Genomic DNA, 14,682 nt, shown 5'->3' on the forward strand with positions numbered 1-14,682 from the left:
GTTTCAGATGTGTTACTGTAATAACATGTTACTGTAATAATGTGTTTAATGGTTTTTGATGTGTTACTGTAATAACATGTTGCTGTAAAAATTTGTTTGTTCAATGGTTTCACCTGGTGTTTCCAGATGCAGCTAAACATATCAAGGTGGACCAGATGGTGAGTCACTGTAATAACATGTTTATTGGTTTCAGATGTTACTGTAATCATGTGTTTCATGTTTAATGGTTTCAGATGTTACTGTAATCATGTGTTTCATGTTTAATGGTTTCAGATGTTACTGTAATGATGTGTTACATGTTTAATGGTTTCAGATGTTACTGTAATAACATGTTACTGTAATAATGTGTTTAATGGTTTTTGATGTGTTACTGTAAAAATGTGTTAAATGGTATCAGATGTTACTGTAATGATGTGTTACATGTTTAATGGTTTCAGATGTTACTGTAATAACATGTTACTGTAATAATGTGTTTAATGGTTTTTGATGTGTTACTGTAAAAATGTGTTAAATGGTTTCAGATATTACTGTAATGTGTTTAATGGTTTCAGATGTTACTGTAATGATGTGTTAAATGTTTAATGGTTTCAGATGTGTTACTGTAATAAAATGTTACTGTAAAAATGTGTTTAATGGGTTTCGATGTGTTACTGTAATAACATGTTGCTGTAAAAATGTGTTTGTTCAATGGTTTCACCTGGTGTTTCCAGATGCAGCTAAACATATCAAGGTGGACCAGATGGTGAGTCACTGTAATAACATGTTTATTGGTTTCAGATGTTACTGTAATCATGTGTTTCATGTTTAATGGTTTCAGATGTTACTGTAATCATGTGTTTAATGGTTTTAGATGTCACTGTAATCATGTGTTTAATCGTTTCAGATGTCACTGTAATCATGTGTTTAATAGTTTCAGATGTCACTGTAATCATGTGTTTAATAGTTTCAGATGTTACTGTAATCATGTGTTACATGTTTAATGGTATCAGATTTTACTGTAATCATGTGTTTCATGTTTAATGGTTTCAGATGTTACTGTAATCATGTGTTTAATAGTTTCAGATGTCACTGTAATCATGTGTTTAATAGTTTCAGATGTCACTGTAATCATGTGTTTAATAGTTTCAGATGTCACTGTAATCATGTGTTTAATAGTTTCAGATGTTACTGTAATGTGTTTAGTGTTTTCAAACGTTACTGTAATATGTTTAAAGTTGAATGGTTTCAGATGTTACTGTAATCATGTGTTTAATGGTAAATGTAAAAATGGTTTAATGTTTAATGGTTTTAGATGCAGTTAAGCGTATCAAGGTGAACCAGCCGGTGGTGGAGATGGATGGAGATGAGATGACAAGGATAATCTGGGAGTTCATCAAGGAGAAGGTACTGTAGTACACCATGGACCTCTAACCCCTAACTCTACTGTACAGCATGGACCTCTAACCCCTAACTCTACACCATGGGCCTCTAACCCCTAACTCTACTGTACACCATCGACCTCTAACCCCTAACTCTACTGTACACCATGGACCTCTAACCCCTAACTCTACTGTACACCATGGACCTCTATCCCCTAACTCTACACCATGGACCTCTAACCCCTAACTCTACTGTACACCATGGACCTCTAACCCCTAACTCTACTGTACACCATGGACCTCTAACCCCTATCTCTACTGTACACCATGGACCTTAACCCCTAACTCTACTGTACACCGTGGACCTCTAACCCCTAACTCTACACCATGGGCCTCTAACCCCTAACTCTACTGTACACCATGGACCTCTAACCCCTAACTCTACTGTATACCATGGACCTCTATCCCCTAACTCTACACCATGGACCTCTAACCCCTAACTCTACTGTACACCATGGACCTCTAACCCCTAACTCTACTGTACACCATGGACCTCTAACCCCTACCTCTACTGTACACCATGGACCTTTAACCCCTAACTCTACACCATGGACCTCTAACCCCTAACTATACTGTACACCATGGACCTCTAACCCCTAACTCTACTGTTCACCATGGACACCTAACCCCTAACTCTATACCATGGACATCTAACTCTACTGTACACCATGGACCTCTAACCCCTAACTCTACACCATGGACCTCTAATCCTAACTCTACTGTACACCATGGACCTCTAACCCCTAACTCTACTGTATACCATGGACCTCTAACCCCTAACTCTACACCATGGACCTCTAACCCCTAACTCTACTGTACACCGTGGACCTCTAACCCCTAACTCTACACCATGGGCCTCTAACCCCTAACTCTACTATACACCATGGACCTGAAACCCCTAACTCTACTGTATACCATGGACCTCTATCCCCTAACTCTACACCATGGACCTCTAACCCCTAACTATACTGTACACCATGGACCTCTAACCCCTAACTCTACTGTTCACCATGGACACCTAACCCCTAACTCTATACCATGGACATCTAACTCTACTGTACACCATGGACCTCTAACCCCTAACTCTACACCATGGACCTCTAATCCTAACTCTACTGTACACCATGGACCTCTAACCCCTAACTCTACTGTACACCATGGACCTCTAACCCCTAACTCTACTGTACACCATGGACCTCTAACCCCTAACTCTACTGTACACCATGGACCTCTATCCCCTAACTCTACTGTACACCATGGACCTCTAACCCCTAACTCTACTGTACACCATGGACCTCTAACCCCTAACTCTACTGTACACCATGGACCTTTAACCCCTAACTCTACTGTACACCATGGACCTCTAACTCTACTGTACACCATGGACCTCTAACCCCTAACTCTACTGTACACCATGGACTTCTAACCCCTAACTCTACTGTACACCATGGACCTCTAACCCCTAACTCTACTGTATACCATGGACCTCTATCCCCTAACTCTACACCATGGACCTCTAACCCCTAACTCTACTGTACACCATGGACCTCTAACCCCTAACTCTACTGTACACCATGGACCTCTAACCCCTAACTCTACTGTACACCATGGACCTCTAACCCCTAACTCTACTGTACACCATGGACCTTTAACCCCTAACTCTACTGTACACCGTGGACCTCTAACCCCTAACTCTACACCATGGGCCTCTAACCCCTAACTCTACTGTACACCATGGATCTCTAACCCCTAACTCTACTGTACACCATGGACCTGAAACCCCTAACTCTACTGTATACCATGGACCTCTATCCCCTAACTCTACACCATGGACCTCTAACCCCTAACTCTACTGTACACCATGGACCTCTAACTCTACTGTACACCATGGACCTCTAACCCCTAACTCTACTGTACAACATGGACCTCTAACCCCTAACTCTACTGTACACCATGGACCTCTAACCCCTAACTCTACTGTACACCATGGACCTCTAACCCCTAACTCTACTGTACACCATGGACCTCTAACTCTACTGTACACCATGGACCTCTAACCCCTAACTCTACTGTACACCATGGACCTCTAACCCCTAACTCTACTGTACAACATGGACCTCTAACCCCTAACTCTACTGTACACCATGGACCTCTAACCCCTAACTCTACTGTACACCATGGACCTCTAACCCCTAACTCTACTGTACACCATGGACCTCTAACCCCTAACTCTACTGTACACCATGGACCTCTAACCCCTAACTCTACTGTACACCATGGACCTCTAACCCCTAACTCTACTGTACACCATGGACCTCTAAGCCCTAACTCTACTGTACACCATGGACCTCTAACCCCTAACTCTACTGTACACCATGGACCTCTAACCCCTAACTCTACTGTACACCATGGACCTCTAACCCCTAACTCTACTGTACACCATGGACCTCTAAGCCCTAACTCTACTGTACACCATGGACCTCTAACCCCTAACTCTACTGTTCACCATGGACCTCTAACCCCTAACTCTACTGTTCACCATGGACCTTTAACCCCTAACTCTACACCATGGACATCTAACTCTACTGTACACCATGGACCTCTAACCCCTAACTATACTGTACACCATGGACCTCTAACCCCTAACTCTACTATACACCATGGACCTTTAACCCCTAACTCTACTGTACACCATGGACCTCTAAGCCCTAACTCTACTGTACACCATGGACCTCTAAGCCCTAACTCTACTGTACACCATGGACCTCTAACCCCTAACTCTAACACTACATATCTACATTACAAAATGTATAATACCGCCATACAACAATATTACAATTTACCTGTGTGTAGAGTTTGTGTGCTAGCGCTTGTATGCATGTCTGTATCTTTGTGTGTGTCTCTTTTCACAGTCCCTGCTTCTCCATAAGGTCTATTTTTACCTTTAAAAAAACATCTGATTCTACTGCTTGGATCAGTTACCTGATGTGGAATAGAGTTCCATGTAGTCATGGCTCTATGTTGTACTGTGCGCCTCCCATAGTCTGTTCTGAACTTGTGAAGAGACCTCTGGTGGCATGTCTTGTGGGGCATGCATGAATGTCAGAGCTGTGTGCTAATAGTTTAAACAGACAGCTCGGTGCATTCAGCATGTCAAAACTTCTTACAAAAACAAGTAGTGATGAGGTCAATCTCTCCTCCACTTTGAGCCATGAGAGATTGACATGCATATCATTAGCTCCCCGTGTACTTTTAAGGGCCAGCCATGCTGCCCTGTTCTGAACCAACTGTAAAGTCCCTCTTTGTGGCACCTGATCACATGACTGAAAAGTAGTCCAGGTGTGACAAAACTAGGGCCTGTAGGACCTGCCTTGTTGATAGTGTTGTTAAGAAGGCAGAGCAGCGCTTTATTATGGACAGACTTCTCCCCATCCTAACTACTGTTGTATCAATATGTTTTGACAGTTTACAATCCAGCGTTACTCCAAGCAGTTTCGTTACCTCAACTTGCTCAATTTCCACATTATTCATTACAAGATTTAGTTGAGGTTTAGGGTTTATTGAAATGTTTGTCCAAAATACAATGCTTTTAGTTTTGGAAATATTTAGGACTAACTTATTCCCTGCCACCCATTCTGAAACTAACTGCAGCTCTTTGTTAAGTGTTGGGGCTCCCGAGTGGCGCAGCGGTGTAAGGTACTGCATCTCAGTACTAGAGGCATCACTACAGACCCTGGTTCGATCCCGGGCTGTATCTCAACCCGGCCGTGATTGGGAGTGTCATAGGGCGGCGCACAATTGGCCCAGCGTCGTCCGTGTCAGTGGATGGTTTGGCCGGGGTAATCCGTCATTGTAAAATAAGAATGTGTTCTGATTTGCGTAGTTAAATAATATAAAATAAAACGTGTTCCAGTCATTTCAGTCACTGTAGTAGCTGACGTGTATAGTGTTGAGTCAGCCGCATGCATAGACATACATTTACTTAAAGCCAGTGGCATGTCATTACTAAAGATTGAAAATGAAAGGGGCCTAAACAGCTGCCCTGGGGAATTCCCGATTCTACCTGGATTTTGTTTGGCGAGGTTAAAGAGCACCCTCTGTGCTCTATTAGACAAGTAACTCTTTATCCGCAATATAGCAGGGGGTGTAAAGCCATAACACATCCGTTTTTCCAGCAGCAGACTATGATCGATAATGTCAAAAGTCTAACAAAACAGCCCCCACAATTTATTCATTATACATTTCTCTCAGCCAATCATCAGTAATTTGTGTAAGTGCTGTGCTTGTTGAAGGTCCTTCCCTATAAGCGTGCTGAAAGTCTGTTGTCAATTTGTTTACTGTGAAATAGCATTGTGTCTGGTCAAACACAATTTTTTCCAAAAGTTTACTAAGGGTTGGTGACAGGCTGATTGGTCGGCTATTTGAGCCAGTAAAGGGGGCTTTAATATTCTTAGGTAGCGGAATGACTTTAGCTTCCCTCTAGGCCTGAGGGCACACACTTTCTAGTAGGCTTATATTGAAAAAATGGCAAATAGGAGTGACAATATCGTCCACTATTATCTTCAGTAATTTTTCATTCAGGTTGTCAGACCCAAGGTGGCTTTTCATTGTTTTGTAACAGTATTTTTATTGGAATTTCACAATTTTCACCCATATTAAGAGATACAACCACAGATACAAAGCACGCAGAAAAAAACAAGAAAAACAGCACCCACTTACACATATCTATGCGCATATATATATACATTCATACATACCCATACATACACACACATACATATACCCATGCATATACACACACATACGCATACATACTCGCACGCACACACACACATACACACCCATACATACGTGCACCATTTTCCTCTTCCCGCTCGGTGCTTCTCTCACCCCATCACCATCACTGCGTCTCTCAATACATACATTTTAAACAAACTTACAAACAGAAATGAAACAAAAAAGCTCAGTTTAAAACAAGAGGTTAGGTTCCACACATGGAACGTACAGTGTAGTTCTGAAATACATAGATCACCGCCATTTTAAGAGAATCCTTGCAGCATAATAGCTGATACCTCAGGTTCTAGGTCATTTAGATAAGGTTCCCATACTTTGTAGAACTGGTCTGTTTTAGAATGCAATGTACATGTCAGATATTCCAGAGGCACCCATTCAAATAGTATCTTATGCCAATCTTTAATAGAAGGAACCTTATCACTAATCCACTGTAAAAGGATGTTTTTCCTCGCTGCGAAGGTAAGGATGTTGTAAAGCCTCCCTTTACCCACAGAAGTAACATGCCTACTAGGGAGACCTAACAGTAAAGAAACTGGGTCCAACTCTAGATCAACCCATAGGATCTTTTCAATTTCTTGCAGAACACCAGACCAGTATCTTTGTATTTTGGTACATGACCATAAACAATGTGTTAGGGTGCCTGTATCAGTTTTGCATTTAAGACACTGAGAGGAAGAGGAAGTGGGGCTAAAAGCATGTCTGCGATTTGGGGATATATGCAATCTGTGTATTATTCTTAATTGGATTGCTCTAGTACGATTACATATAGATATTGTTTTTGCATATCTCCAAATGTCCTCCCACATCTCTTCGTCAATAGTAACAGACAATTCTTTCTCCCACACTTGTTTCACCCTCTGTGTGTTGACAGCAGAAAAGAATCTCCTTCATTACCTTATTGGAGAGTAATACTGGGATCATTTGGATTGGGTAAAGTAGTCTAGGTAAAATGTTCATTTTCAAGAGGGATATTCTACCCAACCAAGAAATCGGGAGAGAGTTCCAGCGCTCCAGATCCTGTCTTATTGTATCAAACAAGGGAACAAAATTGGCTTTGTACATTTGCTGGGATTTAGGAGTTACAAATATACCCAGATACATGAAACCTGAGGGAGACCATTTAAAAGGGAAGGGGGGAGAAGTATTAGGTACAGAGTGTAGGCTACCAAGTGGCATAGCCTCTGACTTAGTAAGGTTAATCTTGTAGCCTGAGAATTCGCTGAATAATTCAATAATATTAATAAGAGATGTAATTGAAGTCTCGGGACTAGAGATGAATATCAGGACATCATCAGCATACAAGCTTATTTTATGGTGAACATCCCCAATGAGCAGCCGTTACCCTGATGGCCTCGGCCAGTGGTTCCATAACCAAAGTGCAAAGAGGAGGGGTGATAAAGGAAAGCCCTGGTACCTCTGTGTATATATATTTATTTTTTTACCTTTATTTAACTAGGCAAGTCAGTTAAGAACAAATTCTTATTTTCAATGATGGCCTAGGAACAGTGGGTTAACTGCCTGTTCAGGGGCAGAACAACAGATTTGTACCTTGTCAGCTCGGGGATTTGAACTTGCAACCTTTCGGTTACTAGTCTAACGCTCTAACCACTAGGCTACCCTGCCGCCCCAATAGAGAAGCTATTGGACCTTAGCCCATTAGTAAGGACAGCAGCCTGAAGATCATCATATAAAACTTTCAACCATTTTATAAAGTTGTCCCCCAGACCAAATTTATTTAGAGCAAATAATAGGTAAGACCACTCCACACGATCAAATGCTTTCTCAGCATCTAGGGAGAGCACAAGACCATCCACAGCACTTTGTTGGTAGGCTTGAATTACATTAAGAAGCTGCCTGACATTGTTGCATGACTTACGGCCCTTAATGAAGCCAGTTTGGTCTCCTTTCACAATTAGTGGCAGTGAGTCCTCTAATTTTGTGGCTAGAATTTTAGAAAGCAAATTTCGATCCACATTCAGATGGGAAATTGGTCTGTACGAGGAACAAGACTCTGGACATTTTCCCTTTTTGAGAATAAGTGAAATGTTGGCTTCTCTCAGCGTTTGAGGGAGTTGGTCATTTGAAAATGAGTGGTTAAACATATCACGCAATGGCTCAAGGATCAGGCCATGGAACTCTTTATAGAACTCACTACAAAACCTGTCTGGTCCTGGGGCCTTACCATTTTGCAGATTCTTAATTGCGAACATTATCTCTTCCTTGGTAATAGGGGCATTAAGGAGGGACCTCTGCTCTTCGGAGATAGTAGGGAGCTCAATCTTACAAAATAAGTTCTCCATTAATTTGGGTGCATCCTTTGGCAGTTCTGAGGCATAAAGGTTTGTATAAAATTTCTTAAATGAGTCACTTATCAATTTATTTTCATATAAATGATTACCATCAGAATCAGTAATAGTAGCAATTGACTGAGAGTCAGCTCTCTTTTTAGCTAGATATGCCAAATACTTTCCTGGTTTATCTCCATGTTCATATAGCTTTTGCCTGACAAATCTCATTTTCTTTTCAGCGTCCTGTGTTAGGAGAGAGCCTAACGTTGATCTAATGACTGATGTTTCCTTTAATAGGGCAGGAGTGGGCGTTTTAATGTAGTCCTTCTCTTTAGTTCCTAATTCACCCTCTAACATTTTTTGCTTTTCACGCTTTTTCCGTCTCTTAGTAGCTGTGTATGACATAATCAGACCCCTGGCATACGATTTACAGGTCTCCCAAAGGAGCGAGGGGTTATCTGTTGATTGAGAGTTAATAGAGAAAAATGCTTTAAACTCTGTAATAAAATATGATGTGAATGTATGGTCTTTAAGAATGGTTGTGTTCAACCTCCAATGTCTTGACCGATTGAATGCCCCGTTGAGTTTTATGTCCAGGATCACCTCAGCATGATCAGATATGACTATGCTTCCTATCCTAGCGGATAAAACAGACTGCAAAGACGTCCTGGGCATAAAAAAATAATCTATTCTAGTCTGACATCCATGAGGTGCAGAGAAAAAAGTGAACTCTCTGTTGGAGGGATGAAAAGCTCTCCAGACATCCGCATACCCCAGATCATCACAAAAAGCTTTAAGTGACTTAGTTTGAGGAGAGAGTGAAGCTTTACCTCTGGGAAACTTATCAATAAGGGGGTTCAACAAGCAGTTAAAATCTCCTCCAACCACTGTAGTGTCCGAGTTTAATTCGGAAAAGTCTAGAAATACCTTAGTGAGGAAATCAGGGGGTGAGCAGGGGGGAAGTAAATATCCATTATGGAAATGTTCTGCCCTTGTAAAGTACCATTAATTATAACAAAGCGACCAAATTTATCTTTCACACAATTCAAGACCTTAAGTGGTAAGTTCTTTTTCACCAGAATTGCTACACCGCTACTTCTGGATGTAAATGATGAGAAAAACACTTGACCAAACCCTCCTTGTTGTAATTTCAGGTGCTCCTTATCATCCAAATGAATTTCTTGCAACAGGGCAATATCAATATTTTCTTTTTTCAAAAAAGACAGTACCTTCTTCCTTTTAATGGGGTTATGGCTCCCTCTAATGTTCCATGTACATACACGCAGTCCGTTACCTGCCATTGTATCTTGACCATTCAATATCCAGACTGGATCCTACTGTAAAAGTGGGGTGGTACCTTTTTCCATGTGTTGAACTCTCCTCTATCTCACCGAGCATAAACAAATGATATGAACCCTGAAGTCGAACTATACTAAACCCAAAAATGAAACATGTAAAGATCCAAAAGGGGGTTTTCCCACTAGCTAACATGCAGGGGATTTCAACTCTCCAATGTAGACTCTTAAGTCCGCATTGCCGCTCAATAGCCTCATCATTTATATGTATAGAAAAGGAAATCAATAGAAGAAGATTGAGGCTCTTCCACCTAAAACCACCTAAAACCACCTAAAACCACCTAAAACCACCTAAAACCAAGCCCGGGCACCACTATGGATTCACACATATCTCAGCCTGAGCTATAGCGGCTATTACTTTAGCAAGAAAAATAATAAAGATACGAATATTACTGAGCCGGAGTACGTGAGGACTCACACCACTGTTTCATGATCAGATTCAACCAAAAATAAACAAAGTTATCCAATGCTGTGGAGGTGCAGCTTAAAGTTATTTACCCGAGAGAGTCAATAAACGCAGCAGCCTCTTCAGGTGTGTAGAGCTTTTTAGGTGATCCGTTGACCATAATCTTCAATGTGGCTGGGTACAACAGTGCGTAGTCCATCTTCATTCTCCTGAGTCGAGCCTTCGCCTCATCAAACGCTTTGCGTCTTCGTACAACCGCAGTGGAATAATCATTGAAGAATGAGACCTTTGGACTTTTACGTTGACTACCATCAGAGCCGATGTTTCTAGCCGCGTCCATGACGCGCTGCTTGTCGGTGAAGTTGTGGAACTTTGGAACAATGGTGTTAGCTTCGCTAACGTTAGCTAGCTCCTCATGCACATCCACAGTGGTTTTGGTCGACTTCTTAGTAGTTTTATTGGGCATGTTGTCGGAGATTTTTGCGAAATAGCCGTCAAGACTCATTATATGGTAACTTATTTAGCCAATTCTACCACTTTTTCAAGCTAGGAGATTCATGTAAAAATATTAATTTACGAATGCCACGAGAGCTCACTGAAACACCGTGTTCTCTCTACGGCGCCATTTTGTCTCCTCGGCTTTTCATTGTTGATGGACAACAATAATTTTTCACCTCTTCCACACTCACTTTACGGAATTTAAAAGTACAATGGTTGTCTTTCATAATTTGATCACATATACTTGGATGTGTAGTGTCAGCGTTACACAGTTTACAGTTTGAATGCAAAAATCGCTGATGACTTTTATTTCCCTCACCAACTTTAAACATCAACTATCTGAGCAGCTAACTGATCGCTGCAGCTGTACATAGTCCAGCTGCATCTGGGGATGAGGTAGGTAGATAGCCCACCCAATCTACCTACCTCATCCCCCATACTGTTTTTATTTACTTTTCTGCTCTTTTGCACACCAGTATCTCTACTTGCACATCATCATCTGCTCATTTATCACTCCAGTGTTAATCTGCTAAATTGTAATCATTCGCTCCTATGGCCTATTTATTGTCTACCTCCTCATGCCTTTTACACACACTGTATATAGACTTTCTTTTCTCTACTGTGTCATTGACTTGTTTATTGTGTTATTGGCTTGTTTATTGTTTATTCCATGTGTAACTCTGTGTTGTTGTCTGTGTCACACTGCTTTGCTATGTTTTATCTTGGCCAGGTCACAGTTGTGAACTTGTTCTCAACTACCTGGTTAAATAAAGGTTCAATAAATCAAATAAAAAACATCAAGCATTTCACACACTGTTAGTGGTGACCACTTGGTGGTCTATAGCAGCTTCCCACCAGAATGGGCTTTAGGTGAGGCAGATTAACCTGTAGACATATTACTGTATTTAAGATGAGATCCTCTCTAAGTTTTACAGGAATTAATATAGACCGCAACACCGCCCCCAATGGCATTTTCTGTAGATCTTATAACCATGTATTGCTACCACTGTATCATCAAAGGTATTATCTAAGTGAGTTTCAGAGATAGTCAGAATATGAATGTCATCTGTTATTGACTTCATGAAACTTGTTTCTCAGGCTGTTTATGTTAATATGGGCTATTTTTTAGCACCTTTCTGGGTTTGATTGATTTGAATGCTTTTACTGGGAAGCTTATCAGAAGTAGACTTCCTCATGTTATTTATATTGGAGCTGATAGTGCAGGGTGAGTTGCACATAGTGGACTTCCTATGAGTCCAGGAGCCATTGATAAGTCACTGTCCTGACCACTCTAACAGTACTGTACACCATGGACCATGTACACCATGGACCACTGTCCTGACCACTCTAACAGTACTGTACACCATGGACCACTGTCCTGACCACTAACAGTACTGTACACCATGGACCACTGTCCTGACCACTCTAACAGTACTGTACACCATAGACCACTGTCCTGACCACTAACAGTACTGTACACCATGGACCACTGTCCTGACCACTTTAACAGTACTGTACACCATGGACCACTGTCCTGACCACTCTAACAGTACTGTACACCATGGACCACTGTCCTGACCACTAACAGTACTGTACACCATGGACCACTGTCCTGACCACTGTAACAGTACTGTACACCATGGACCACTGTCCTGACCACTGTAACAGTACTGTACACCATGGACCACTGTCCTGACCACTCTAACAGTACTGTACACCATGGACCACTGTCCTGACCACTCTAACAGTACTGTACACCATGGACCACTGTCCTGACCACTGTAACAGTACTGTACACCATGGACCACTGTCCTGACCACTGTAACAGTACTATACACCATAGACCACTGTCCTGACCACTCTAACAGTACTGTACACCATGGACCACTGTCCTGACCACTAACAGTACTGTACACCATGGACCACTGTCCTGACCACTAACAGTACTATACACCATGGACCACTGTCCTGACCACTAACAGTACTGTACACCATGGACCACTGTCCTGACCACTGTAACAGTACTGTACACCATGGACCACTGTCCTGACCACTAACAGTACTATACACCATGGACCACTGTCCTGACCACTAACAGTACTGTACACCATGGACCACTGTCCTGACCACTGTAACAGTACTGTACACCATGTACCACTGTCCTGACCACTAACAGTACTATACACCATGGACCACTGTCCTGACCACTAACAGTACTGTACACCATGGACCACTGTCCTGACCACTGTAACAGTACTGTACACCATGGACCACTGTCCTGACCACTCTAACAGTACTGTACACCATGGACCACTGTCCTGACCACTAACAGTACTGTACACCATGGACCACTGTCCTGACCACTCTAACAGTACTGTACACCATGGACCACTGTCCTGACCACTCTAACAGTAATATACACCATGTACCAGTGTCCTGACCACTCTAACAGTACTGTACACCATGGACCACTGTCCTGACCACTCTAACAGTACTATACACCATGGACCACTGTCCTGACCACTAACAGTACTGTACACCATGGACCACTGTCCTGACCACTCTAACAGTACTGTACACCATGGACCACTGTCCTGACCACTCTAACAGTACTATACACCATGGACCACTGTCCTGACCACTCTAACAGTACTGTACACCATGGACCACTGTCCTGACCACTCTAACAGTACTATACACCATGGACCACTGTCCTGACCACTCTAACAGTACTGTACACCATGGACCACTGTCCTGACCACTAACAGTACTATACACCATGGACCACTGTCCTGACCACTCTAACAGTACTATACACCATGGACCACTGTCCTGACCACTCTAACAGTACTGTACACCATGGACCACTGTCCTGACCACTAACAGTACTGTACACCATGGACCACTGTCCTGACCACTAACAGTACTGTACACCATGGACCACTGTCCTGACCACTAACAGTACTGTACACCATGGACCACTGTCCTGACCACTCTAACAGTACTGTACACCATGGACCACTGTCCTGACCACTAACAGTACTGTACACCATGGACCACTGTCCTGACCACTAACAGTACTATACACCATGGACCACTGTCCTGACCACTCTAACAGTACTGTACACCATGGACCACTGTCCTGACCACTCTAACAGTACTGTACACCATGGACCACTGTCCTGACCACTAACAGTACTATACACCATGGACCACTGTCCTGACCACTCTAACAGTACTGTACACCATGGACCACTGTCCTGACCACTTTTATTTACCTTTATTTTATTGTACCTTTATTTAACCAGGTAGGCTAGTTGAGAACACCTTTATTTAACCAGGTAGGCTAGTTGAGAACACCTTTATTTAACCAGGTAGGCTAGTTGAGAACACCTTTATTTAACCAGGTAGGCTAGTTGAGAACACCTTTATTTAACCAGGTAGGCTAGTTGAGAACACCTTTATTTAACCAGGTAGGCTGGTTGAGAACACCTTTATTTAACCAGGTAGGCTAGTTGAGAACACCTTTATTTAACCAGGTAGGCTAGTTGAGAACACCTTTATTTAACCAGGTAGGCTAGTTGAGAACACCTTTATTTAACCAGGTAGGCTAGTTGAGAACACCTTTATTTAACCAGGTAGGCTAGTTGAGAACACCTTTATTTAACCAGGTAGGCTAGTTGAGAACACCTTTATTTAACCAGGTAGGCTAGTTGAGAACACCTTTATTTAACCAGGTAGGCTGGTTGAGAACACCTTTATTTAACCAGGTAGGCTAGTTGAGAACACCTTTATTTAACCAGGTAGGCTAGTTGAGAACACCTTTATTTAACCAGGTAGGCTAGTTGAGAACACCTTTATTTAACCAGGTAGGCTAGTTGAGAACACCTTTATTTAACCAGGTAGGCTAGTTGAGAACACCT

At 42.1% G+C, this 14,682-nt stretch overlaps 1 protein-coding gene across 1 annotated transcript in view; it reads left to right on the plus strand.

Annotated features, from left to right (window-relative positions):
* LOC116362575 (isocitrate dehydrogenase [NADP], mitochondrial-like) overlaps nt 1-14,682 on the plus strand; it is a 91,739-nt gene that overhangs the window by 1,100 nt on the left and 75,957 nt on the right. Inside the window, exon 2 of the mRNA XM_031816647.1 lies at nt 1,292-1,383. Coding sequence (XP_031672507.1) covers nt 1,292-1,383 — 92 coding nt within the window. The remainder of the gene's footprint in view (nt 1-1,291; nt 1,384-14,682) is intronic.

Source organism: Oncorhynchus kisutch, unplaced genomic scaffold (genome assembly GCF_002021735.2).
Source record: "Oncorhynchus kisutch isolate 150728-3 unplaced genomic scaffold, Okis_V2 scaffold846, whole genome shotgun sequence".
Lineage (NCBI taxonomy): Eukaryota > Metazoa > Chordata > Actinopteri > Salmoniformes > Salmonidae > Oncorhynchus > Oncorhynchus kisutch.